The following is a 26865-nucleotide window of genomic DNA, read 5'->3' as shown; positions in this document are numbered from 1 at the left end:
GACACCCCAACAGTGCCTGGCCTCCCAGAGAGCCCCTCCAAAGTCCAAAGGGAAGCTTGTTTGAATTTGGCATGTGGAGGGGGGGGAATCCATGATAGTAACACAGTCCTTTGGAAAATCCTTTCCCAAAGAGGCGCACTGAAGCTTTCCAGTCCTGTGGATATCAGGGAGCCCCTGCAGTTCATCTCCAAGGCCCCCCCTTCTCCCTCAAGCCTTCATCTCCCCCACCCCTGCTTTTCCTGCCCTCTCTCTGCTGTGGTCCAGCTCCTTCCATGGGCTTCACCAGGCTCCCCAGTTGCCTGGCTCAAGGCCTCTGTCACTGTTGTTGTGACATCATTTCCCCAGCTGGCCAGTGCTCTCCACCCCCCACCCCAAAATAACCCAGCCCCTCTGGACAGGAGAGAAGTGTGTTCTATTTCCATTCAACACTGACCTCAACTGCACTTCTTGATGGTGGTTGTCCTTCCAAACCCAACATTTCCCTGAGTTCTGCCATGTGTCTGGTCTCCACCCCAAAACTTGAACACCCCAAAAAGCATCTGTTAGGGGAACGGGGTGCACTCAAAGGAAATGAAATGCAAAAATGTGTCATACGAGGCTTGCTATACAGCAAGTGAAATGCACATGGAGATTTGCATATGGATTTTCATGCGGGGTTTTTTTGGGGGGAGGCGGTTGGAAATCACAAACAGAAAAAGGAGGAGAGTTGAACCGGATTGCCAAGATGAGGAAGAGAAGGAGGTTGACCCCTCCCTCCTCTGTTTGCGCAGACCCCTGGGGGGGGGTTGTTTGGGGCAGCTGTGCTGGGGGGCTGGGTGGGATTACAGAAAAGCCTGCCATCCTAAACCAGCCCAACTTTGGGCCCAACTCTGCTGGTACACTCAGCGTGAGGACCGTTCACAAAGAGAGTCTTTGCTCTCTTACTGGCCTGGAACAAACTGTTCCATCGGATGCCGAGTCCACCCCAGGAATCACCAGCCCCCCAATTCCCAGATGTGGCCCTCCCTGCCTCTCTGCCTGGCCCTTGGGATTCTTCCCTGGACCACAGCCCTTCTTCACAACCTCTTTGAGTCTGGCTTTTAATAGTGCCTCTTTGCTTGGCCTGGATGGAGGACAGAGAGGAGAGCGACTCGAAATCAGGCTACTGCAAAATTCGCATCTGTTGCTTGCCCACTGTTTCCTCTGGCCCTGCCCACTACTAGCATGTGGCCCCTAGAAGGTTGCATGGAAGGGAATGTGGCCCTCAGGCTGGGAAAAGTTCCCCACTATGAACCTAAGGCTGTGTAAACCGACTCTACATTAAAAAAGACTTCAGAGGGTAAGCCCTTCAACAGGGGAACAGACTCCCTGGGAAGAAGGTGGAGGACTCTCCTTCCTTGGAAGTTTTGAGCCAGATGTCCCTTTGCCAGGGATTCTTACCCATTTATTCCTGCATTGCAGGGGGTTGGACTGGATGACCCCTGGGGTCCCTTCCAACTCTGCAATCCAATGATTCTATAACCAACCAAACCTCTGTTGAGTCAGGAGGCCATCGCTCCATTTAGCATAGTAGTGTCTACTCTGACATGGAGCAGTTGCAAATTGAGAAACAGCCTGAAATTTTAAAAATGGGGTGGGAGACCCCCCCAAAAAAAACCATGTCCCTCTTAAAAGGCTTGGACTCCCATAGCCCGCCTGCTGCATTCTGGAACTGAAACTCAAATGTGCTTCTTTGCATTGGAGAGGAGGAGGCTGGCAAACGCCCCTCTCCGCTATGGGTGGGGGAAATGGGTGGGGCACAGATTCCTGAACTGCAGGGGGGTGGACTAGAGGACCCTTGGGACCCCTTCCAACTCTACAGTTCCTGGGGGGGCCCAAGATATGCCCCGGTCCCTGCAATGGGTGATTTGCTCATTAGTCACCTTTCGAGGGGTTGGGGCATTGAATTATTCAAAGCGCCTTGCCCAGAGATCAACGCCACGCATCCATGATAAGATCCACTAAAAATAGAAACAATAAATTTGCCAAACAAAACGGGAATAAGGACCCGACACGAGGCCATCATTCAAATCCAGCACCAGAGAAACGTCCCCGTTTAGTCCTACTACAATCACCACTCCGGCTGTGGAGACGGAAAAAGGAGCCTTTGGAGCTGAAAAAGCAGAATCCCTAGATGGGAGGCTGTGGTAAGACCACTGGGAGGCAGCGTGGCGCAGTGGTTAGGGTGTTGGACTAGGACTTGGAAGACCTGGGTAAGGTTCAAATCCCAACTCAGCCACCAGTCACTGAGAATCGCATGTGGGGAGAGTTGCCGCTTCCCTCAGGCTCTGCTTGGGGGCTTTCCTTTGGGGAATCTGTGAGAAGTGGAGGCCGGACTAGGTGATCCAGCAGGCCTTATCATAGAATCAAAGAAATGTAGAGTCGGAAGGGATACCCAAAGGCCATCTAGTCCAACCTGCTGCAATGCAGGAACTCAGCGAAAGCACCCAAGACAGATCACTATCCAACCTCTGGTTAAAAAACCCCCAAGGAAGGACAGTCCGCTGCCTCCCGAGGGAGAGGTCGTGTTCTTATAGTCTATAATCTATATTACTAAGGGGGAAGTTCCAGCTCTGTGCTTGGCATCCAGAAGGATCTGTGGATCCAGCGACATCGCCCAGAGAAGGACTGAGGCAGGCCCTTTCCCCAGAGTCCTGGGGTGCTTCTACCAGTCAGTGTAGGCAATACTAAGCTAGATGGACCAGTGGCCCGACTCACTATAGGGCAGCTTCCTATGCCCCTAAGCTCCCCCCTGGCTGACTTTGCGTCAGTCACAGCCTCTCAGCCTAGCCTAGCCCACCTCGCAGGGTTGTTGTCAGGATAAAAGAGGGCAGTGGAGCACCTGAGATGCCTTCTCCCGCCACCCCCAGCAAGTGTGGTGCCTCCTCAGGCCACCCTGTGCTGTTGCTCCCTCCCCTCCGGGCTCCTTGGGCCCCCCTGTCTCCCCACCCGCTAGCCAGCTCCGCGGCCCCTCCGAAGCAGATCATCAGGGCTATTTCCTGAGCTCTCTGGGCCAGAGAAGAGAGAGGATGGTCTTAGACTCTTAGCCAGGCACCCCCAAGCTGTGGCCCTCCAGATGTTTTGGCCTACAACTCCCATGATCCCTAGCTAACAGGACCAGTGGTTGGGGAAGATGGGAATTGTAGTCCAAAACATCTGGAGGGCCGCAGTTTGGGGATGCCTGCTCTTAGCAAAGGCTAAGAGGAAGGGGCTGCAATGACAAGGCTGCCCATTATCCAGAAGACGGAAGAGGAGGCTTCCCCACCCCCAAGCCAAATGCCAAGGGAGGGAGGGCTCCATTTCAATTTCTCACCCTAATCTCGCTCCTAATCTTAAATTCAGCTCTCTTACATTTCTGCAGCAATCTGCAATACATTTTTTTTAAAAAAAAGCTTCCTGAAATTTCCTCAGCATCTTAGTCAAATTCCTCCTCATAAACACATTTCTGCAGAGCAATTTTCCCTAATACTCTGCCGCTTTTGGCATGCTACTTTCACTGATATATTCATTTATATGCACACTTAAACCCAGGGCCTGCATTTCTGTATGGGGAACTGCGTTGCAAAATTCGGAGAAGTGCAGATTTCAGAAGGGCGGGCGAGTTTCAGTTTGCATCTTTTTTTGGAAAGTATAAATTGGGGTGGTTCGCTGTTAAAAAATAAACTGAATTAACTGTCTCTCACAACCACCACTGTGCCCCCATCTAGGGTCCCATGTGTGTGTGGGGGGGGGGGTGGCCTGACTGCCCCAGTCTCCTGCCTTTCTCCCCAACCTTACCACCCAACGGGAATCCCTTCGGAGACCCCTCTCGGACCAGCTACCTGGGCCTCAGAATCTCTACCTTCAGCACCAAGCCCTGGTCCCAGGTGATGTGTGGTGTCAGGAAAAGAGAGCATGTGCAGAGAGCTTTTGTTTTCCTTTTTGTTGTTGCTCAGGAGGGAAGTCTCCCAGGACAGGCTTCCAAGAGGAGCTGAGCCCTCCCTGGACAGTCCCAGAAGAACCTCTCTCTCTCTCTCTCTCTCTCTCTCTCTCTGCCCCTGTTCTCATCCCCCAGGAAGTGTGGCTGCCTTGGCGTGTTGAGAAGCTGCTGCCAGTTGGTCTCTGGCTGTCTGCGCCCAAGCAGCAAAGGCCTGGGAGAGACCAGGCTTCCCTTCCCCTTGGATGACCTTGGGAAACAGGCACTGCCTCTCAGTCTCACCCACCTTGCAGGGTTGTTGTAGCGGGTAAATGAGGGGAGAGCGAGGCACGCTACCTTGAGAAAGCAGTGGGCTACAAAGGCAACAAATAAATAATGGAGCTCAGGGAGCCCACGGGCTTAGGGGAGTGGGTGGCACACGTACACAGCTCTGAACACACAGCATTGCTAGGGGTGGACTAGATGGTCCTTGGGGGTACCCTTCCTACTGTACAGTTTGATGACCTCCAGTGGTGGGGCATGGCCAGGGGGCTCAGCGGTCATGTCCGGAGGTGGGTGGTGGCAGCACGGGCAAAACCACAGTCACACACCCCTGGATCTGCACCCTGCGGCTCTTGTCAAATGCTAGAGCTGACATTTATTTCTGCAGAGCCCAGGCGCTGGTGCCTACCTTGCGGAAGCAGATTCACCGTTCCTGGAGAGCAGAAAGAGAAGGCCTTTTTTGTGGGGGGGGGGGCTGAAGCCCAGGCCAGCTCCGTACCCACCCCCTCCTGCCCCCTCCCTCTGACTCTCCCTGCAGGCTCCCTTCCCTACATTAGAATAGCAACTAAGTGCAAATAACTTAATTTGATTCTCTTGCCCAGCTGTCAAGTGAACCCGTTTAGCAAAGCAATAGAGGTTGGGGGGGGGGGGTTTGACACCATCTCTGCTGGGGTTCCTGCAGGCCCCCCCACCCCAGTCCTGCCCAACCACCTTGCCATATGCCTTGACCTTGAAGCGACCTTCCTCTCCCCCCATGGCTCTGCAGGTCAGAGTCTGCAGGTCAGAGTCTACGGGGCCTGCCTTGCTTCCTCCCCACACTGGGGTGACACAGCCCCTCACGGCAAGGGGGCACCAACAATAATACCCCCTCAACACACTCGCACAACAGCAAACACTGACAAAGCCCCCCCCCGAGCCCCAAGGCTGTCAAACTAGGCTATCACCAGCCAGGGCTAAGAGAAGTGGCCCTTCTCCACACCAGGCTTGGGGGGGGGAGTTAATCTGGATTAATTCGCCATGTGAACGGGATTACACGTCTTGCAGGCATCTCCCGATCGGAGGACTTGCTCTCGATTTGCAAGCCCCTTAATCTGGATTAGAGGCAGCCGCTAACTAGCTCTCCTCTGGGTCTGGGGTTATTTCCATCTGCCGTCCCGTTTGAAGGAGGTGACACCCCTGTGGGGCTGGCAAGGAAGAACAACAGGCCTCATTCCCAAAGTACCGGGTGTTTGCTTCGAACCCAATAAAGATTAGGTGGGGTGTCCTGGGGCTGGGATCCACACCTGCACACTGGCACACCTTGCTTTCCTGCCCCAATAGGTCCCTTTCTCTTTGCAGCACCTGCTATGGGTCCCTGGCAGCCGTCTGGCTGGCCATTGCAGAAGGAACCCAAGAGCTCTACTTAAATGCCTCCAGGCAAGGAGAGCCCAGCAGCTCCTGAGGCATCTGGCTGGCCACTGTGAAAAGAGGGTGCTGGTCCAGTTGGGCCACTGGCCTGATCCAGCCCGGCTATCTTCTGATGTTCTTAAAAAGAGCTCTCAGATCAACACAGCTCTCCCCAAAAGCTGCTCTTCCCAGGGGGTCTTGTCAGCTCCCAGGCAGCGCTGTGATTCCCCCCAGAGGCAGACCCAGGTCAATCAACAGATTCAGGTGTTTCTTTTCTCCCCACAAGCAAGGAGCCTGCAAGGCCCCGTCAATCATGCTGGGATGTTTACACAGAGGAAGAAAAGAAAGCTGCCTTAATGCCAAGCCAAGCCAAACCATGAGTTCATCTGGAGCCCCCCCCCTTTGGCTCACCAGAGGCTGATATCTGCCAAGGGCCTATCAAACTCAGTGTCGTCCACACTGGCCAGCAGCAATGGCTCTGCAGGGCTTCAGACAGGGACTCTCTCCCAGCCCTATCAGGTGTCATGGGCTGGTTAGATGCAGAGGATTGGTGGGAGGAACCTGCTGGGGAAACCCCAAGGGAACAAGGTTCAGAGCCTGGGGAGTGGGGATGGAACAACAGTGAGCGGTCGGAGGGAGAGGACTGCGAGAAGGAGGCGTTGGAAGCTGAAGCAGGACAGGGCTTAGTGAGCTGGGAGAGTCTGTGGCAGAGAGCAGTCCAGAATCAGAGGCAGAAGCTGAAGCAGGAGAGGAAGGAAACCAAGAGGCAGAGATGAGTCTGGCTGGTGGTGACACACTCGCCTCCCACTTGGTCCCCCAGAACCAGGAGAGGCATGAAAAGGGGGGAGGAGAGGTTGGCTGCAAGTAGGCACAGTCTCAGATTGCTTGCAGGAGGGAACTTAGCTGTGGGGAGGCGGGGGCCTTCAGGCTCTGCAACTGCTGCTCCCTAGGGGCAAGACCTAGTGAAGAAGAATGGCTGTGCTCATAGGATGGACACTCCTGTGCAGATACTGTCTTGCTAATAAAGAGTTAATTCCAGCTTGCTCAGTGTGATTTAATGCTGGCTCGCTCTTGTCACCTGGAGATGCTGTCAGGGATTGAACCTGGGACCTTCTGCATGCAAAGCAGATGCTCTGTACCACTGAGCTATGGCCCTCCCACCCCAAATATTGGAAAGATAAGGGAAGATCATTAAGGGAAGGGTGAGAGACAACTCCTACAGAGCAGGGAGCTCCATGTGGTGGGTGCTGTGCTACATAAGAGGAAAACTCTGTTTCCTTATTCCCACCAAGTGGGTCTCACGTGAAAGGTGGGATGTGGGGAAAGAGGCTTTCCCCGCTGGTCAAAACAGAGGGATGAGAGGTGAAATGAGGAGATCGAGAGCAGCAGCAGCAACAGAGATGAGTTGGCCAGGATTAACACACTCACCCAGCACACTTTATTTCTATCACATCACAAACACCTCCGGTTTCACCCAGCCCCCTTCTTCCCTCCCGATGCATATTTTGGAAAGCTCAGGTTTCTCTGCCTGCGGGGCACTTGGACACCTTTTGAGACCTCAGAGCCAAATGTTTCTTGAACACAGAATCATAGAGTTGGGAGGAACTCACAGAGTCACAGAACTGTCAAGCCGGAAGGGAGTGCAAGGGTCATCTAGTCCAACCTCTTGCAATGCAGGAGTCTTTTGCCCAAACCCACGACCCTGAGATCGAGAGTTTCCAGCTCCACTGACTGAGGTTGTCTAGTCTAGCCCAACAACCTGCAATGCAGGTATCATAGCAAGATCACAAAGCAGGTTTTCACCTGAGTTTTGATTAAATTGGGACACCATTTCAAACCAAGATGGCGGACGGAACCTTCCCCAACTGGGTGTGAGGTGGCTAATAGGAAAGTACTGTATGTATTCTCAAACATCCAACTCTCACTTCCGACTCACTCAGCACAGCCTGGCTTAGTCTCTGTTGCCATTTCTTTTTTATCCCGCCTTTGTTACATGTGCGTTACTTTGCATTTCAACTTCTGATGTAATCTGGCTTCGGGGAAACACGGAAATGCCACAAATAAATAATTTAAGGACCTTCCTTGTCTTTGCAGCCCTCGAGGTGAGCAAGGGATCTTGTGGAGGGACAAGCCTGGGGTTCCAGTTTCGCATGGGGGGGGTAAAGGGAGGTGCGGAAGAGAGAGGGAGAGTAAGATCAGCAGAAGGGATCAAGGGGTGGAGGGAACTTCTAGCCCAGCAGCCTGTTTTCACAGTAGCCAAGCAGATCCTGCTCCCCCCCCCCGCCGCCCAATGGGCTGCTTGCAAGAAAGGCCTGATCACAACAGCAGTGCTCTCCGATCTGAGATTCACAGAAAGTGGTACTGTATTTCAGAAGCATCACTGCCTCCCGTGGAAGGGAGTTCCAGAGTTTGCGCTGCGTGAAGAAGGGGTGGTTTTTTTTTGGTCTGTCCTGAATCTCCCAACATTTGATGTCCACAAGTTCATGTGTTTGTGGAAAGGTAGAAAAACATTTCTCTGTCCACTTTTTTTAGGCCTTGCATCATTTTATAAGCCTCTATTCTGCCCCCTCTTACTTGTCCTTTCTGCAAACTGAAAAGTCCCAACTTTTCTTCATAGGGGAGGGAGTCATTCCATCCCCTCAATCATTTTGGTGTGGAGTAAATTTGTTGAATATGCTAAAGTTAATTATAAAGGTATGAAAACGTTAGTGGTAATAACATAACTCTCACAATGGTACATATATAATGAACTAAATAATACGATATGAGATTGAAAGAATTTACCATTTGCTGGAAGGAAGGAAGTCACGCTGTTGATCTCGATGTAGATGATGTTTTTGGATGTATTAAGTTTTTTGAAAATTAATAAAAATTTATTTTTAAAAAAATCATTTTGGCGTCCCTTTTCTGAACCTCCTCCAACTCTACAATCTCCTTTCTGGGGGGGCAGCGACCAGAACTACGTTCCTGCCACAGATTAAAATAAAGGCTTTCCGCTTCCAAAAAAGAGAGAGTTTCATTTCCATGAGAGCCAGAAATGAGTGACTTTCCCAAATTGGAAAACAAATCCATAGCAGAGGCAAGACTTGAACCCAGCTCCCCTGGCCCCAACTACCTACCGCTGGCTCTCTACCCCAACTTGGCTGGAGGAAAGCCAGCTAGTCTTGCTCTGGTCAGGGCCTTCTGGCCCCGTTTCTGCTTCTCCTCAATCCCTTTGCCGGTTTATGCTCCATCTCCTCGGCCAAAGCCCCAAGATGCCTCCGTAACATCTCTGGACACAGGTTTTCTTTTCCTGTTTTGGGAAAGTCTCGTCTCTTTGGTAGGACATGTCGAGCTTCCTCTTTCATCGAATCATCGAATGATAGAGATGGAAGGGGCTCTCCCAAGTGCCGTCTAGGCCAACTCCCTGCAATGCAGAAGCCATGGCTAGAAAAAAATCTCAGACAGGTGACCACCTGAGTCTGCCACCTTCCGAGATCGTCCATTCCCCTGTCAAATGGCTTAGAAATTTCTTCCTAATGTTCAATCAGGATCTCATTTCTTGCCATTTTCCTACTGGTAGGAGTCTGGGGTTCCTTTCACCTCCTCACTAATTCCACTCTTTTGGAGAGACTCTCAGTTGTTGACCTCTCCTATCCCCATGCCATAAACTTTTATTTATGCCCCACCACCACCTGGGGAAGCCTTAAACCAAAACAGCAACCCCTCCTGAATTGCCTCCGTCCCTTGATCTGATCCGGTTGGCCTGTTCTTAGGGTGGGGGGCAGGGTGTAGGTTCCCCGTTTCCTTATATGGCTTTTGAAATTAAGCCCCTTCCCTTTGCAAGTGGCACAGTCTTCAAAATGTCAAGGGCACCTTGATTTAAAAAGAACGGATGGGGTTGCTGGGGTGGGGAGGGCCCAGCCCACTGACAATCCCTGGTGTAAGAACTGGACCTCCCTGGGGCTCTGGGAACTAGGAACGCCAAAGGAATCTCCAGTGCGTAGGCAACAGCAGAAGTCATTGAACTCTGCACATGCCTCTGGGCTGCCTCGATGGAGGGTGGAGGGTGGGCACCACAGTTCAAGAAGGATACTGACGAGCTGGAACGTGTCCAGAGGAGGGCAACCAAAATGGTCAAAGGCCTAGGAACGGCTTAGGGGGCTAGGTATGTTTAGCCTGGAGAAGAGAAGGCTAAGGGGTGATATGATAGCCATGTTCAAATATATAAAAGGATGTCATATAAAGGAGGGAGAAAAGTTGTTTTCTGCTGCTCCAGAGAAGCGGACATGGAGCAATAGATTCAAACTACAAGAAAGAAGATCCCACCTAAACATTAGGAAGAACTTCCTGACAGTAAGAGCTCTTCGACAGTGGAATTTGCTACCAAGGAGTGTAGTGGAGTCTCCTTCTTTGGAGGTCTTTAAGCAGAGGCTTGACAGGCATATGTCAAGAATGCTTTGATGGTGTTTCCTGCTCGGCAGGGGGTTGGACTGGATGGCCCTTGGGGTCTCTTCCAACTCTACGATTCTATGATTCTATGGAGGGGCTTTGAGAGTGTAAAGGTAAAGGTAAAGGGACCCCTGATTGTTAAGTCCAGTCAGTCGTGGACAGCTAGCCATTCACATTCCTTGCCCTGCCCACTTTTGTTTTCGGCCCCGCCCACCATCAAATCATAGAATTTTAAAGCTGGAAGGGACACAATGGGTCATCTAGTCCAATGTCAAAAGTGGCCCTCTTAAGGTTGCCCAGGATGGAATGTGGCCCCTGGATTGAAAAGGTCCCTCACTGTCCCCACCCCAGGTCCTATAATATGTGTCCTGAGACAAGCTCAGGCACTGGATTTAGAAGATACTCTGAATAGGTTTTAAAAAGCTTTGGGGTCCCCAGGAACAACCTCCAGAATTGCCCCCTCCTCCTCAAGCTGGAGACCCCCAGTCTTAACTCTGTGGCTGCAGCCCTTTCACAGAGGCAGGAGAGCCAGTCCTGGGGGAGGAGGTTGCTTCAGGTGACCCTCAGCAGTGCTACAGCATGCATGCCCCCCCCACCTTGGGGGTTCGGCCCCTTTGAACCAGGTTGGCGTCTGCCCCTTCACCCAACAAAGCAGCTTTGGCAGAATCCAGCTCCGGCAGGACTACAATTCCCATCATCCCTCTGTGGCTGTGCTGGTTTGCTGGGAGATCTTGACATCATGCTGCTTTTCCCCACAAAACCTCAAAGCAACTTAGAGAACTGTGAAAAATAAGCAAAATGTGCAAAAACAACCTCAGATGTGCAAATGGTTGACGAGGTTAGTGAGGGGAGGGGGCCTTAAGAACACCGGAAGAGCCTGCCAGATCAGGCCAGTGGCACATCTAGTCCTGCGTCCTCCCCTCCCAGTGGCCAACCAGTTGCCCCCCCCCCACGGGAAACCAGCAAGCAGGATCTGAGCAAGAGACCCCCCTCAGCTCCTGTGCTTTCTAGCAACTGGTTGTCCGGAGCATAGCCACTGATATCCTTATCATTAACCTTGCTCATCTTTTAGGTTGGTGGCCATGCCAGCACTGCTTCCTGTGGCAGGGAGTTCCACAGTTCAATCCCAGTCCTGGCCAAATTTATTTACCTGGCCAAATTTATATACTGTACCGCTTACTGGGGGGAAATTATCTCTCTAAACAGTTTGCATGATGCGAATGCTTTCCAGTAGCCTCATCCAATGGAAGGTCAGGATCCAGGAAAGGGGTGTTTGTGGCTGAGGGGGTCCATGTTCTGCCCTTTGTACTGGGACCAGGGCATGCATCAGAAAAACAGCTCTGCCTGCTGTGCTGGACCAGGCTAAAAAATGCACCCCTAGTCCTGCCTCTTGTCCTCACAGTGGCCCACCAGATGCCCCAAAGGGAAGCCCAGCTGCTCTCCCCACTTGGGTTCCCAGCCCACTGCCTCCAATGGTGGAGGGAGAACACAGCCCCAGCCCTAGGATCTCCTGAATCTTCTTCCTTCCATTATGCCTTTAGATAACTGCTTTGAGCGCTGTCTTCTTACAGGTCTCTTAATGAGATATGGTATTTATTTATTTAATAAAACATATATAGCCCTTGATAGTTTTTTTTTAAAAAACACACCATCTCAAGCTGTTTATAAAATAAATAAATAAAACAAATATTTGGCAAGATTCAGTGGCATGTTAATCAATTAAAAAAAAACCCAAGTGGGTTCCACAAAACAAAGTTGGTTATATATGTATGGAGATATATACATATAGATAATAGAGAATATATTTGCCTGTGTTTATACCCCCAGGTATACACAAATCTCTCTACTCACAACAACCCAAACTTTGCTTCCGGCCTGACTGTCCCTCTGAATGGCAGCCTAAATATGCAAAGACGACTATATGCAAATGGCATGCAAATATGTGCCTGGCGGCAGTTGCTGGAGACCTGGAGGGGTCCCCGGCTGAGCTGCCCTCCGTCCAAAGCAGACCTGCTCCTTCCGGGGCCCAGAACCAGCGAGGCTGCTGCCGGTGCCAAGAGGGGGCCGGGGTCCTTCTCCTCTGGGTGGGTGGGAGTGGGGGGCGTGGCCTGAAGCGGGCCTGGCTGCTGAATTATTCAGTACGGCGATATTAGCTCGGGAGAGAAGCGCGGGCCGGGCTGGCTCTTTTCTGCATTTCCCGCGCGTGGTTGACGTACAGATAGACCCAAATGAAAGAAGACAGCTTCGAGACTCGCAAGAATTAATCGCGGGGCCACTTAGCCAAGTCGCCTCGCCGCCCGCCCGCCTGCCTTCGCGGGACCCAAAAAACTTCCTCGCCCCGCCCTCTGCCCCAGTGGCCAACTTCCGAATGGGGAGAGGTGGTCCTAAGATGACCTCTTGATCCCCACATCAAAATCTCCCTCCCCCCTCTATTAGGGGGACTGCTGGTTCTGGCTAGCGGCCTTCAGGGGCGCTCTGTGCATGCTCAGGAAGCTGGGCCCTCCCTCGCGGTCAGGAAGGAGGGCAGTTGCTTTGGCACGGATTAAGCTTCGGAAACTGGGGCAGAAAGTGGGGGTGGGGTGGGAGGGAGAGTGGGAAGGAGGGAGGGCGAGGCCTCATCCTTCCTTCCTTTCGAGGGGCCTCTGTGGCACCGCTTTGCCAGATGTTGCCGTGACAAGAGCGGGCGCCTGAGCCCAAGCACGGGATCTGCCTTCCCATCCCACCTCCTGAGCCGATTTTAGAGACCCCCGCCACGACTGTGACCCCACCGCCGCATAAAGATTACAGCCGAGCGCACTAGCTACTCGCTCTCCTCCCCCCTGCCCCACTTCGGGTCCCGAGAAAAGATCCGCGCTCAGCCCCACGGAGCAAGCCCGTCCCTGAGACCCCCTATTACCATAGGGCGCGCGCGCGGGCACACACACACACATACACAAAAGTCGGTCTCAGAGCGACATCCCAAGATTGGGCCGGCAAAGTTGGGCGCATTTGGGAAGGGGGAGACCCCACGCCCCCCTACTTTGAGTTGACAGGGCTCGCCGAGAGCTAGCCAGGTCCCAGCAGCCCCGACCCGTCGAGGGACCCCCAGATGAAGGCGGCAGCGGGGCGCGCGAACCAGAATGCGACTGCGAATCTCGAAGCAAAAGAAGCCGTCCTTACACCCGAGGAAGCCGGGAGGGACCGGCCTCTCCCCACCCCGCTGGGCGCTCCGATCTTCTTGCCCCCCCTACCCCGCCCCGTCGACTTCTTCCCTGCAGCGCCGCCCAAGCCCAAGTGGCGACTCACCTTCCAGGCCGGACACCACCTGACCCTCCCCAGTTCGACGGGCACCCCCTGCCAGCGCCCTTTGGAGAGACTGCTCTGCCCTCCCCGCTGCCTCGCCCCTCTTTGCTCTTGTACCCCGAGAAGCCGAGCAGAACATGCGGCTCACTGCTCTCGTCCGGGCGCGACTCCGGGGACCCGCGGGAAGGAGCCCCGACGCCCCCACTTTCCCCCGAGGGGCCAGGAAAGTTTGCCGGCCTGCGCTCCCCGGCTGGGTCCGGCAGTCCCCGGACAGCGCGGCAAAGTTTGGCGACGGCCGCCTGCGTCCCTCGCTTCCTTGGCGGGCTCTGCGGACTCACCTTTGCGGAGCATCTTGGAGGCGCCGCGGCGGCGGATCCCGGAGCGGCGCTCACAGCGGGCGGCGACTGCGACGGCGGCAGATAATCCGAGCGGGGCTCGCGGGAGCTCCAGGCAGCCGCATCGCGCGGCCGGAGGCAGCTTTTCCCCGGCAGGCAGGCAGGCAGAGAAGGCAGGCGAAGCGGTCGGACGACTCTCCTTCTCCGTTGCGCGCCTGGCTGCTCGCTGCCGGCTCGGCTCCGCTCGGCTCGGCGCTTTTAGGGGGGGGAGCCGCCCCCTCCGGGCTGCCCGCGCTGCCTTCTCCTCCTCCTCCTCCTGCCTCCCTCTTTAACGCGCAGAGCCCCCTCTCCACCCGCTCGGGTTTGCGCCTCCAAAGGGCGTCGAGCTGCTGCGCCCCAGCTCGCCTCGCCTCTCTTCCCCGCAGCAGCGACGGCTGGGCAGGGCTGGGCTGGGCTCGGGCTGGGCAGGGCCAGGTCCCCCTCCGCCTCCTTCCCCGCCTCCTCCCTCCCTCCCTCCCCCCCCCCGCTCTCCCTCCCTCCAGCTTCGCATCGAAAATTTATGAAAGTCTTGGCGGCGGCGCCCCTCCCGACAGCTCCCCACGGAGGGACAGGCGGAACCCGCACGCAGGGAGGGAGGGAGACTTCGCTTCTGAAACGGGGGCCTGGCCGGGAAACGGGGATCGCCCCCCACCCGATATAATTTCTCCCATGCTTAATTTTGCGCCCTGTGGTGAGGGGAAGACCCGGAGAGCCACCGTGGCGCGCCTGGACGGGCGGCAGAAAGAGCCCAGGCGCGGCGCGCTCGCCTTTCCCTAGTGGGACAAAGACCCCGACGGGGCTACGGAGGAGGAGGAACGCGATGCGGGGTCCCCTGAGTCCCTCTCAGCGGCGGAGAGGGGACCCCTGCCCACTTTTCCCCTGCCACGGACGGGGTGGGGGGGAAGGGGGTTGTGAGCCCGGACAGGGGAGGGGGAGGAGCCGGCGCGGCGAGTTGACAGACAGCCGCGGCCGCCATGGCAACGCGACGGCGAGCCCCTCTCCCTCCTTATCTCCATGGCAACCGGCTGGAGTTGCGCGGACCCTCCCTCGCCGCCACCACGCCCTCCGCTGCCGCCACGTGGCGGCTCCTTTGTCCCAAGACCCGCGAGCGAGGGCGACCCCCTTGCTGCTCGCCCCTTCTCTTTGCCAGGGGGAGGCTGAGAGCGCTTTGCGCACCGCGGCTGCGAGAGGAAGGTGTCCTGTGGCGCCCCAGAATGACCCCACGCCGCAGGCTCTCCATTTTGAAGAGGGGGCAGAAGAAGTTAGGGATGAGGGCGCCCCTTGACCGGGCGGGGGATCTCTTTGTATGTACGTTGATACAGGAGAAGCCCCGTGGCTGGATCAGACCTAGAGTGCCGCCTGGTCCAGCCAGCGCCACGCTACCCAGAAAAGGGGCTCGTGCAGCAGGCTAGGTCAGGAATCTTTACGACAACCCTGCTAGGCAGGACAGTTGTGGTCTCTGACTCCAAATACAGATGGTTGGGGGAGGCGGAGGCTGCGGAAGGGCGAGGCGAGGCCGAAAACGCCAAAGCCCAGTGACTGGGCCGGAGCGGAGATGGAGCCACTCCACTCCGAGGAAGCCACGCGGATTGGGGTGAGGGCACAAAATAAGACGGGGGTGTGTGTGTGTGGAGAAAGCGGGCAGAGGCGTCCTTCTGCCTCTGGCATCACACCGGGACCCAACAGGGTCATCCAAAGAAGCCGAGCGTGCGTCTGGGGATTCAGGCGACGAAAGGGCGAATGGCCTCCTCGGTTCCGCGCGGAGTTCAACTGTGGAACTCCTCCTCGCAGGAGGCGAGGATGGCGAACAACGAAGACAGCTTTAGCACAGGGTTAGGCAAATGGAGGAGGAGAAGGCTCTCGGCAGCGACAACTAGCCGCGATGGCTGTGTTCTCCCTCCCCTGTCGGAGGCAGTAAATGCCTTTCTATCCCGATCTCTGGAAATCGCCAACGGGGAGCGTCGCTGCTGCTGCTGCGCCCAGCTCTTGCTTGCGGGCTCCCCATTTGGGCACCTGGTTGGCCACGGTGAGGTGACGATGCTACGCTAAGTGAGGGTCCTTTGGCCTGATTCGCCTTCTTATGTTCTCAAGGGTCAAGATTCAGAATTCCCAGTTCCCTGACCTCTTGGCCAGGACACCCGTCTACACCTCTCCTCCAATCTGTTCGGTTTGTACTGGGGACACACTCACACTTATTTGTCAGGTCCGGGGCAGCAAGCACTTTCAGGCTCTCTGGGGCTTCAGTCTGGGAGGCAGCGTGGCATAGTGGTTAGTTTCCTGGCATAGGGCCTGGGAGAGACCAGATTTCAAATCCCCCACTCGGCCATAAAACTTGCTGGCTGTGACCTTGGGCTAGCCATTGCCTCTCAGCCAGACCTCCCTCACAGGGTTGTTGTGTGGATTGACTGAGGAAGGGGAGAACCATGTACAGTACAGTACAGTATATCATATTGAAGTCAAGGGAGCGGGGGTGCGGCGGGAAGAGATGGGCTGTAAATGCAATAAAATAACATAATCCCTTGATCAAACCCCAGGAGCACATTCAAGTCCCACTGCCAACAGCCCACTGGGTATGGAGATGGCAGGCAGCGTGAGATAGTGGTTAGAGTGACTGCCTAAGACATGGGAGAGACCCCAGTTCGAATCCCCACTCAGCCCTGAAGCTCACTGGGGGTGGGCCTAGTTACTTCTCTCCCAGGGTTGCTGTGGGGATCAAGTGGAGAGGAGGAAGAACTGGGCACACACCATCTTGGGTGCCTTGGAAGACAAAGGTGGGATCTGAGTGGAACGAACGGGTGAATCCTGGCATTTGGAGATAGACTGCCTTTGGATGCGGAAGCTCCATCTTGAGTTATAGGCGGCTGGTAGACGGAGGGCCTGGCGAGTTCATGACTGGCTGGTGCTCTTCAACGTGCAAGTCAATCAATATTTGGCTCATATTCGAGTCTGAATACTGAACTGGCTGGGGCGGGGCGGTGTCTATGAGAGGTCACCCCCTCCCCGCCTCTTCGGCCGCCACTCGCGTCCCAGAAAGCCCCATCTTCTCTCTCCCTTTCGCTGCCTTGGCGCCCAGATACCATCTGCTCCCTGGAACAGCCGCTCCCTCCTCTGCTCTGCCCACCTCCGAAGCCTCTTCTTCACGCATCTCCTTTCGTCGCTTGGAGTCATCGCCTCGGAACGTCTGACCGGGCCAGATTCCCCCCTCCTCCTTTTTTGCACGTAATTGAATCACACCCGGACTCCTCCACCCGGTCGCACGCGCGCGCACGGAGTGATTAAGCCTCTTCGCTCCGAGTCTACGCGCTAAATTGAGGAGGTGTGGGCAATGTTGACACTTTAAATGCGCGCACGCTGGTTGTGCTTTCAAGCAAAGGAGCATCAGGGTCACATTTTTGAAATCGTCTCTGGAACGTCTTCGGGGCGGGGGACCAGGGAATGCAATTCACAGCTGATGGGAGCCGTCTTCGAATATTTGAAGGGCGCTTCATTGGAAGATGGGTCGAGGTTGTTTTCTGCTGCTCCAGATCACGGGATGTTCATTGCACCGCTCTATTTTGCCTTGGCCAACCCCCGGCAATACCTGGAGTCCCGGATCCAGTTTTGGCCACCACAATTTAGGGAGGATGTGGACAAGCTGGAAGGGGTGCAGAGGGGGACGACCGAGATGGTCTTCCACGGATAGGGCCGAGATCCGAGGCTGCGGGGAGCCTCCAGGGCCCAACGGCAGTCTGCTTTTGCTGGGCTGCGATGTTCAGGCCTTGCTTATGCTCGGCAGGCGTCTCATAGGCCTTCTGCAGTCACCAAAACCTAAGAAGAGTTTGCTGGATCAGGCCTGTGGCCCATCCAGTCCAGTCTCCTGTTCTCGTAGTGGCCAACCAGATGCCCCCCATGGGAAGCCCGCAAGCAGGATCTGAACACAAAGAGCAACCCCCCCCCGCAATGACTGGGAGGCAGAAAAGCATTCCTGCCTCCGAGCGTGGAGGGCGAACAGAGCCATGGTGCCTAGGAGTCACCGAGAGCCTTTCCTCCATGAATTTGTCCAATTCGCTTTTAAAGCCAAGCCATCCAAGTTGCTGCCCATCGCCGCCTCCTGCGGAAGTGAGTTCCACAGATCAACTGCGTGAAGAACGACTTCCTTTTCTCCATCCCGATTCAGGATCCCTGGCTCGGCATGCTGGACCTGCGTTTGGCTATCGCCCCTCTTCCCGCTGGCCCAGACGCTCTTGCACTGCCCAGAACCGGGGGGGCGGGGGCTTGAGGGGCTCCATCCTGCCCGCCCCTCCGGACTCCATCCACCTGGCGGCATCGCTTTCGCCGGGTTTTTTTTTCCAGCGCGCGGAGCTTGAGCCGCGCTGGCGCCGATCGCTCACCTCGCTTCGGGGCGGGGGGCGGGCAGAGACTGGAGTGGCTCCCGGTGTTTACACGCGGATTTAGGTACTGAGCCTTCGGAGCCCCGCGGGCAGGGGGGCCAGATTGTTTGTTTGATGGCTTGGCGCGAAAGAGGCAGGAAGCTCCACCCCGTCCCCAACCCAGCTGATCAGCGCCTGGGCTGGAGGAGCCTGGTTTGACACTGCCCCAATTTCATGGGATTGTAGAGCTGGGAGGGACATCAACCCCTGTGATGCACGCTTATTTTATTTCTTTATTCTTGCATTTCTATCCCATCTTTTTCCTCTAAGGGCCCTACACGATGATGATGATGATGATAATAATAATAATAATAATAATATTTATACCCCGCCCATCTGGCTGGGTTTCCACAACAGAAATATTAAAATACACTAATTTCTTAAAGATTAAAAGCTTCCCTAAACAGGGCTGCCTTCAGATGTCCTCTAAAAGTCTGGTAGTTGGTTTTCTTTTTGACAACTGGTGGGAGGGCGTTCCACAGGGCGGGTGCCACTACCGAGAAGGCCCTCTGCCTGGTTCCTTGTAACTTGGCTTCTCGCAGCAAGGGAACCGCCAGAAGGCCCTCGGCACTGGACCTCAGTGTCCGGGCAGAACGATGGAGGTGGAGGCGCTCCTTCAGGTATACTGGACTGACTCTTCCCCCTTATTATCTAATCCCCACAACAACCCTGTGAGGGAGGTGAGGCTGAGGGAGGCAGCGGCTGGAGCCCAAGGGCACACTTAGTGAGATTCATGGACGAGGGAGGATCTGAACCCAGAACTCCCAGGCCCGAGTCCAGGACTCTAACCACTATGCCACCACTGGCTCTTTTGTCTGGATTGTCTCTCCCTTAATCCCCCCCTCCTCAAATCACCCACCTCTTCTGCAAAGCTGTGAGGCACAACCTCCCCACCCTGTCCAAAAATAAGCTTAACGCCCCACTGCAATTTAAAGGGTCTTGGGCTGAGGACATACCCTATGTTTAAAGCACACCCTGGAAACTGTAGTTTACCCCTCCCACAGCTACAATTCCCAGCACCCAGTGCACAGGTGTGTTCTCTGTTGGTGCTGCTAAGAGTGACCTGCTGTTCTGTCCTATTCTTCTGCCAGCCTTTTGCTCAAAGATGGATTGCTTGCTCCTAGCGGGCAGAGACCTGTGTTCTCTTCTATTGTTGCATTCTGTAACTTTACAAAAACTTTTACAGGAAAAAGCAACCAATTAACAGCCCCCACTCCAAACGTGTGACAGGCGTCAGGGGGATTTCTGCAGGCCGCACTGAATTCACTGGGGGGGGGGCATTTAGGACCTGCAGGCTGTGGATTTGCCAGCCCTGTTGTAAAGAAGTGAGAGGACAGAAGTTATTCTCTATCCACTTTCTCAGTGTTGTGCATTATAATGACAACATTGAGAAAGTGGATAGAGAGAAGTTTTTCTCCCTCTCTCATAACATGAGAACTCAAGGACGTCCAAAGAAGCTGAATGTTGGGAGATTCGGGACAGACAAAAAAAAAAAGAGTCCCTCTTAATGCAGAGCAGAGTTAAACTGTGGAACTCCCTCCCACAGGAGCCAGGGCTGGCCACCAACTCAGAGAAATTCATGGAGGAAGAAACGGGCTTTCAATGGCTACTAGCCACAATGGCTCTGTACCAGTAACTGGCAGTACCAGTTGCTGGAAGGGAGAGAGTTACTCTTGTGCTTGGATCCTGCTTTGGGGCTTCCCACGGAGGTACCTGGTTGGCCACTGGGAGGACAGGAGGCTGCCCTAGGTGGGCCACTGGCCTGATCCAGCAGGTTCTTCTTAGGAGTGCCAGGTGCATCAATGTGGCGGGCTATTTACAGACTAGCACAAGGGGAGAAAAGGGCAGGTCTCTGCCCGCAAGGAGCTCTCCGTCACCTTGTTTCCTGCGCGGAGGGTGCGGCACAAGAACAACAGGGGTGAAATGGGGAGAGGGCTGGTGCTTGCCGGTGGCGTCTCAGCTCCTCTCCGCTGCAGTGGGGACATGACGAATCCTCCCTTCTGTTCTTCTTTGGGGTCTGGGCCAAGCAGATTGCAGTCAGAGGCACACGCTGTTTTGTTTTCTGTTTCCCCCTCCTCGGAGGAAGGAGGTCTTTTCTGCCTCGGATGCTGACTCTGGGGGAAAGGGCCTTCGTAGCTGCAGGGCAGAGCCCCTGCTTGGCATGCAGAAGGCACCAGGCTGAATGCCCAACAGCATCCCCAGGTAGAATCAAGGCATGGTAGAGTTGGAAGAAGGAACCCTGAGCATCATTCAGTCCAACCCCCTGGGAATGTTCCTCGTCCGACTCCCGAGAGAGTTGCTGCCATGAGTCACGGGCAATTCTGAGCTGGATGATATAAGGCAACTCCCCAGGTCCCCATTTAAGTCAGCCAGAACCTGAGGACTAGAATCTTGCTTCATTCTAAAAGGACAGATTTTTATTTGTTTATTGCGTCCATATCCCACCTTTTTCTCCAAGAAGCTGTAAGTGGGGCACACTGTACATTATTCTTCTCCTTTTCCACTTGCTCCCCATAGCAACCCTGCGAGGTAGGCTCGGCTGAGAGCCATTGACTGGCTGGAGGTCACCTTCAGTGCGGTTTGTCGGAAAGCAGGGTATCCTGTGAAATGCACACATACAGTAGCATCATGTTAAGGGCAGGAAGGTGGCGGTGTTGGTGGAAATGATGCCAAGTGCATCGATGATGCTATTGCAACAATACTCATCTTCTTAAATGGCATTGTAGACTGTGCTGGTGACACTCCTGAATCAGGGCCCCTCACTGTCCCTCCGCTGCAGACCAGGCTACTTTCTCGGGGAAGATCTCTCCTCTCAGCCAGGACAAGGAATTGACTGGCACAGAGAACTGGCTGCCTGAGGTCTGGAGACCCACATAGGAGAGGAAGCTGTTCTCACAGAATCATAGAAATGACCCCAGGGGTCATCCAGTCCAACCCCCTGCAATGCAGGAATCCCAGCGGAAGCATTCTCGGGGCGAGTCAAGCTCAGGATATCATTGGCTACCTATCTGGGAGGCCCTGGAAGCCTCCTCAAGGACCCCCATGCCAAGCAAGGAGGAGGAGGAGGCCATCAGAGGCCACTAGCCAAAATGGCTGCCTTCTACCTCTAGAGACTATACGCTGGGAATCCCAAGCGAAGAGACTGTTGCTGTTGTGGTGCCTGAGTCCTGCTTGTTTCCCATTGGGGCATCCGGATGGTCACTGTGAGAGCAGGATGCTGGACTATGATGGGATTTATTTGGCTTGATCCAGCAGCAAGCCTCTTCTGATGTTCTTATGGAACCTCCAGTTCCAGAGGCAGTCTACCTCGATCCCTAGGTTCTTTGGGGCATTTGGCCACCGTGAGGACAGGAGGCTGGACCAGGTGACCCTCCACTCCTTTGACCTGACCCAGCTGCTGCAGGGCTCTCCTTTATGTCCTGAAACAGGTGCTGTGAGCCTAGTGACACTCTTCCCCAAGAAAGTTGGCAACGGAGGCAAAAGCACCAGGACGGGCCTTCCTGCTCTCCTGGAAGCGAAAGACTTTCTTGAGGTGGAGAGAGAGAGAGAGAGAGAGAGAGAGAGAGAGAGAGAGAGAGAGAGAGAGAGAGAGAGAGACCCTGTGAGCTTTTTCCTCCCATTTCCAGGGTGGGGCTGTAGCCCACTTGTGGCCGCATCTGTGATCTGACCAGCCGGAGGGAGGCGAGAGGATTACTCAGGCGCTGAGTAAGAAGCCATGCGTGGAGGGGGCTGAGCATCTGTCGCTCAGCCTGCGTGTGGGGGAAAGAGGGTCTAATTTAATTAGCGTGTAATGAAATGTCAGAGAACAGGGATCCAAACGTGGCGGTGGAATCTGAGGCTCTGTGATGCTGGGGAGGAACGTGCGATGGGGCTTGGTTCTTGGGCCCAGAGGAAGAGGAAGGAGGGAGAGGAGCTCGGAGGTTGAGGGTCGGCATGTGCAGGAGCCTGCAGTGGCCTTAGACTGACTCCTGGAGCAGAATCCTAGAGTTGGAAGGGACCCCGAGGGTCATCTAGCCCAACCCCCTTCAATGCAGGAATCCCAACCAAAGCATCCAGGCTCAGCTTAGAAACCTCCAAGGAATGAGAGTCCACCACCTTCTTACAAGGGAGACCTTTCCACAGTTGAATAGCTCTGACCCTCAGAAAGCCCTTCCCGGCGTTCAGTCAAAATCTTCTTTCTAGCCGTTTGGATCCATGGGTTGAGGGTCTAATCCCACCCTCCCACCCTGTTCCCTGTCTCTGGGAAGCAGCTGCCCCCCTGGGCCTGTTTTTATGGCCTTCCTACTGGGGCATCAGGCTGGGCTATTTATTGATGTACTTATTTATGTAATCACCCCACCTCTTCCCCCCCCCCAGGAGCTTAAAGTGGGCAACATATTTCCCCATCCCTATTCCTTTAATCCCCATGACAACCACCCTGCAAGGTAGGTCATGTTGAGAGGCAGTGGCCGGCCAAGATCATACCTAGGGAGCTTCAAGGTGGAGGGGGGAATTTGAACCTTGGCTCTTTGTCGGATCTTCAGAGCACATCCTTTCCCCCAAAGAACCCTGGGAACTGTAGCTTGTTAAAAGGTTCCAGGAATCGTAGTTGCGTGATGGGCAAAATACAGCTCCCAGGATACTTTCCGTGCTTTAAAGGGCTGATGTGCCTTTGCAGGCAGGAGCAGGCAAGGCAGGGCAGGGCAGCCGGGCGCCATGGCAAAAAGCCCCCCAGGGAGAACTGCCTGGCTCTGTGGTGCATGGCAGCGGCAGGCTCTGGGCCAATCCTGGCTCTCCGGAGGTAACCCCAAGGGGCAGGGCTGGCCACCCCCCTCTCCTCTCTCTCTCTGTTTTCCCAAGGGGGTTGAGAAAATAAATAATCTCTGATCAACTTGCGGGCCCTTTTTAAAGGAAAGGTTTCAAGGAGATTCGGATTCATTTTGTTCTTGTTTTAAAAAGGCAGAGAGGAGGCAGGTCAGAGGTTTGCCAAATCCAGAGCGGGGTGGAGAAAGAGAGAAGATGTGACTCCCCTTTTCTGCAAAGGTCAGGCGAAGTTTGGAAGGTGCTGGGAACCGACAGCAAGAGGGAATCTCATGGGCTAGAAAGGCAACCAAATCAGGGTTTCATACCCAATCTCTTCCCCCATCCCTGCTATGACCCACACCTTTGGGGTTTGTGGGGTTGGAAGGAAGGCCCAGCACAGCTGCCTCTCACTGTCACCCCACCTTACCTTTTTGGAACATGCAATATGTATTTTTAATCCTTTCTTGGAAGTCGCCCAGAGGGCTGGGGAAACCCATCCAGATTATTATTATTATTGTTGTTGTTGTTGTTGTTGTTTAGTCGTTTAGTCGTGTCCGACTCTTCGTGACCCCATGGACCATAGCACGCCAGGCACTCCTGTCTTGCACTGCCTCCCGCAGTTTGGTCAAACTCATGTTCGTAGCTTCGAGAACACTCTCCAACCATCTTGTCCTCTGTCATCCCCTTCTCCTTGTGCCCTCAATCTTTCCCAACATCAGGGTCTTTTCCAAGGATTCTTCTCTTCTCATGAGGTGGCCAAAGTATTGGAGCCTCAGCTTCACGATCTGTCCTTCCAGGGAGCACTCAGGGCTGATTTCCTTAAGAATGGATAGGTTTGATCTTCTTGCAGTCCATGGGACTCTCAAGAGTCTCCTCCAGCACCATAATTCAAAAGCATCAATTCTTCGGCGATCAGCCTTCTTTATGGTCCAGCTCTCACTTCCATACATCACTACTGGGAAAACCATAGCTTTAACTATACGGACCTTTGTCGGCAAGGTGATGTCTCTGCTTTTTAAGATGCTGTCTAGGTTTGTCATTGCTTTTCTCCCAAGAAGCAGGCGTCTTTTAATTTCGTGACTGCTGTCACCATCTGCAGTGATCAAGGAGCCCAAGAAAGTAAAATCTCTCACTGCCTCCATTTCTTCCCCTTCTATTTGCCAGGAGGTGATGGGACCAGTGGCCATGATCTTGGTTTTTTTGATGTTGAGCTTCAGACCATATTTTGTGCTCTCCTCTTTCACCCTCATTAAAAGGTTCTTTAATTCCTCCTCGCTTTCTGCCATCATCATTATTATTATTATTCCCCCCCAAAATGGGACCCTCCCACCCCCACACTTGAGGAGATTTCTTTTTGCTGTCCGTTCCTCCAAGGGGATCCCAGAACCTTCCAAGCTCTGCCTGACTTATGCAGAAAAAGGGAGTCACTTTTCTTATTGCATTTCTAGCCTATCTCTTTCTCCAAGCTCAATGTGGCATAAAAAGTTCTTCGCTTCCTCATGGAATCCCCACACCAGCCTTGTGAGGCAGGCGAGGCTGAGCGGCAGTGAGGGGCCCAAGGTCACACGCCAAGTGGGGAATTTGAACCCAGGTCTCTACCAGGTGCCTAGTCCTCATTTAATTCTCACAACCACAAACAGGCCAAACCCTACGCCAAAGGATAAATGGACATAAATCTGACATCAGGAACCATAAGACTGAAAAACCAGTAGGAGAACACTTCAATCTCCCAGGACATTCTATACAAGATCTCAAAGCAGCTGTTTTATTACATAGAAATTTCAGGAACAGACTGGAAAGGGAAGTTGCTGAATTGGAACTCATTACCAAGCTTAAAACCATGGAAGCACCTGGGATGAATAGAGACATGGATTCTTATCTCATTATGCATGATCAAGCTTTCTTTAGCACCTCAGCCCAGGACTAATTGCAGCCATCAGCAGCCATTAACATCCATCTACAGGTTTACCTCTCCCATCAGCCCATCTCCCATTCCCACCCACCCCCACCACCCTCTGTATATATATAGGGTCTGACACTTCTGTTTCTAGTGTATCTGAAGAAGTGTGCATGCACACCAAAGCTCATACCAAAATATAAACTTAGTTGGTCTTTAAGGTGCTACTGAAGGAATTTTTTTATTTTGCTTCGACTCAGACCAACACGGCTACCTACCTGTAAATAATATAACAGGTTAGCCTGAGAGGCACCAACTCTAGCTCTCTAGCATGCCTGAAACCAGCGCCGCTCTTTGCACCCATCATACGACACCTGGCAGCTTTGCTGCTCACCTGTGTGGTTCTTTGTGAGCATCAGAGAGTGGGGAGGCCCTTCCCCTAATCCTGGAGGTCCAGCGTGGGGGGAGCCTGGTCTGTCAAGTAGCAAGGCAGGATGCATCTCCAACCGAGATCCTCAAGGGCACCTGTGAAACCTTCCGTTTTTCAGGACAGACACGGCTCTTTGTGCGGTGAGGAAGGAGGCCTGTTTCAATGACAGAAGCACCATGCCTCTGAATGACAGCTGCTGGAAACCGCAGGAGGGGAGAGTTGCTGTCGCACTCAGGACCTGCTTGCGGGCTTCCCTTCGGGGCATCTGGGTGGCCACAGTGGGAACAGGAGGCTGGACTAGATGAGCCCCCTAGAGCCTGATCCAACAGGCTCTTTTTATATGGAAGTCTTCTGCGATAGCAGAGCCTCCATGCCCAGGGACAGTCTACCTCTGAATAGCGGACGATGAGGAACAACTGGAGAGTTGATGTTGTGCTCGTTTCCTGCTTGCAGGCTTCTCTTTGGGGCATCCAAGAACAGGATGCTGGACCACATGGGCCCCCTTTGGCCTGATCCAGCCCCAGGCTCTTCTGATGTCTTCTGTTCTTAAGTTTGTCCTGGCTCAGAGGACTGATGGAGGGGTGGGATTGGTTTTCTCAGGTGAAATAAATAAGACTTCCATGTCCAGGACAGGAAAAAGAAAGGACTTCTTCATGTAGTGCACGGTGAATCTTTGGAACTCACTTCCACAGGAAGCAGGGATGGGACAGACAAATTCATGGAGACTGCAGGAAGCTACCATACTGGAGGCCGCGCTCTGACTCCACGGAAGAAAGGATGGCAGGGAGAGGGAGCCTACGCCGGTCCAGGGGCTGGTGGGGGCCCACTTTGCCACTGGCCGCTCTCTGGGTGGCCATTTTTCAGAGGGGCCCCCAAGGTCCAGCACCCCCAGAACACTGCGCTGATCTATCCAGCTACCTGTTTACCCCCAGATGAAATGCACACAGTTCGTATATGGCATGGATGAATACAGATTTGCAGGTCTGTGCGTGCAAATTTATCATCTTACGGGACAGGGAAATCTATCATGCATTTCAAATCGTGCATCAAAGTCGTGAAATGGGCTACAAACGCAGTTAAATGGAGCAAGGAGGCCTTTGGTTTCAGGCCAGCCCTGTGGCGTTCTATGGTGATGCATATAGTACTGGCACTGAAAAGTGGAGGCAGTGCTTTGGGGCATGTACAAAGTGCCTTCCACATCAGTGGCACACACACCCTTGACAGGGGCGGGCAGAAGTGTCGCGGGGTCGCCTCCCTTAGCCCTCTCACCCCGACTCTTTGCAAATGGCATTTTTGTGGCAAAACACCCTCAGTTTCCTGACAAAGGTTCCGGAGCTTAGGACGGCCTATTTCGAAATTTCGCCCTCTGATTTTGAAGCTCCGCTCACTCGCGAAGCCTGTAGTTTCTGTGCACTCTGCACGCGCTCAAGGGCACCCTCGTCGCCTTTTCTCGCTGCATTCTGATCTACGATGCCACAAATGCTAAGAGTAATAACGAGGAGCCACGTGAAACAGGTGCTGGGGCCGGCTGAGCCCCGGCACACACGCCAAAGGCCTCCCTGGAGCCCCACAAACTGGGGGTCGGGCGCGGCCGCCGCCTTTCTTCGCTCCCCATCGATGCGCTCGGGGGCGGCTCGCTCCTGCCTGGCTCGCGCGACCGGCGCTCCACTGGCGCTGCC

General features: G+C 54.2%; 1 protein-coding gene across 1 annotated transcript in view; it reads right to left on the bottom strand.

Annotated features, from left to right (window-relative positions):
• The window catches only part of RTN4RL1 (reticulon 4 receptor like 1), a 61411-nt gene extending 47361 nt beyond the window's left edge, over nt 1-14050 (bottom strand). The window contains exon 1 of the mRNA XM_060283107.2: nt 13633-14050. Coding sequence (XP_060139090.1) covers nt 13633-13645 — 13 coding nt within the window. The 5' untranslated portion in view covers nt 13646-14050. The remainder of the gene's footprint in view (nt 1-13632) is intronic.
• Nucleotides 14051-26865: the final 12815 nt, after the last annotated feature.

This window comes from Zootoca vivipara, chromosome 14, assembly GCF_965207765.1.
Source record: "Zootoca vivipara chromosome 14, rZooViv2.hap1.1, whole genome shotgun sequence".
In the NCBI taxonomy this organism is placed as follows: Eukaryota; Metazoa; Chordata; class Lepidosauria; order Squamata; family Lacertidae; genus Zootoca; species Zootoca vivipara.
This window is presented reverse-complemented; position numbering and strand designations above follow the sequence as displayed.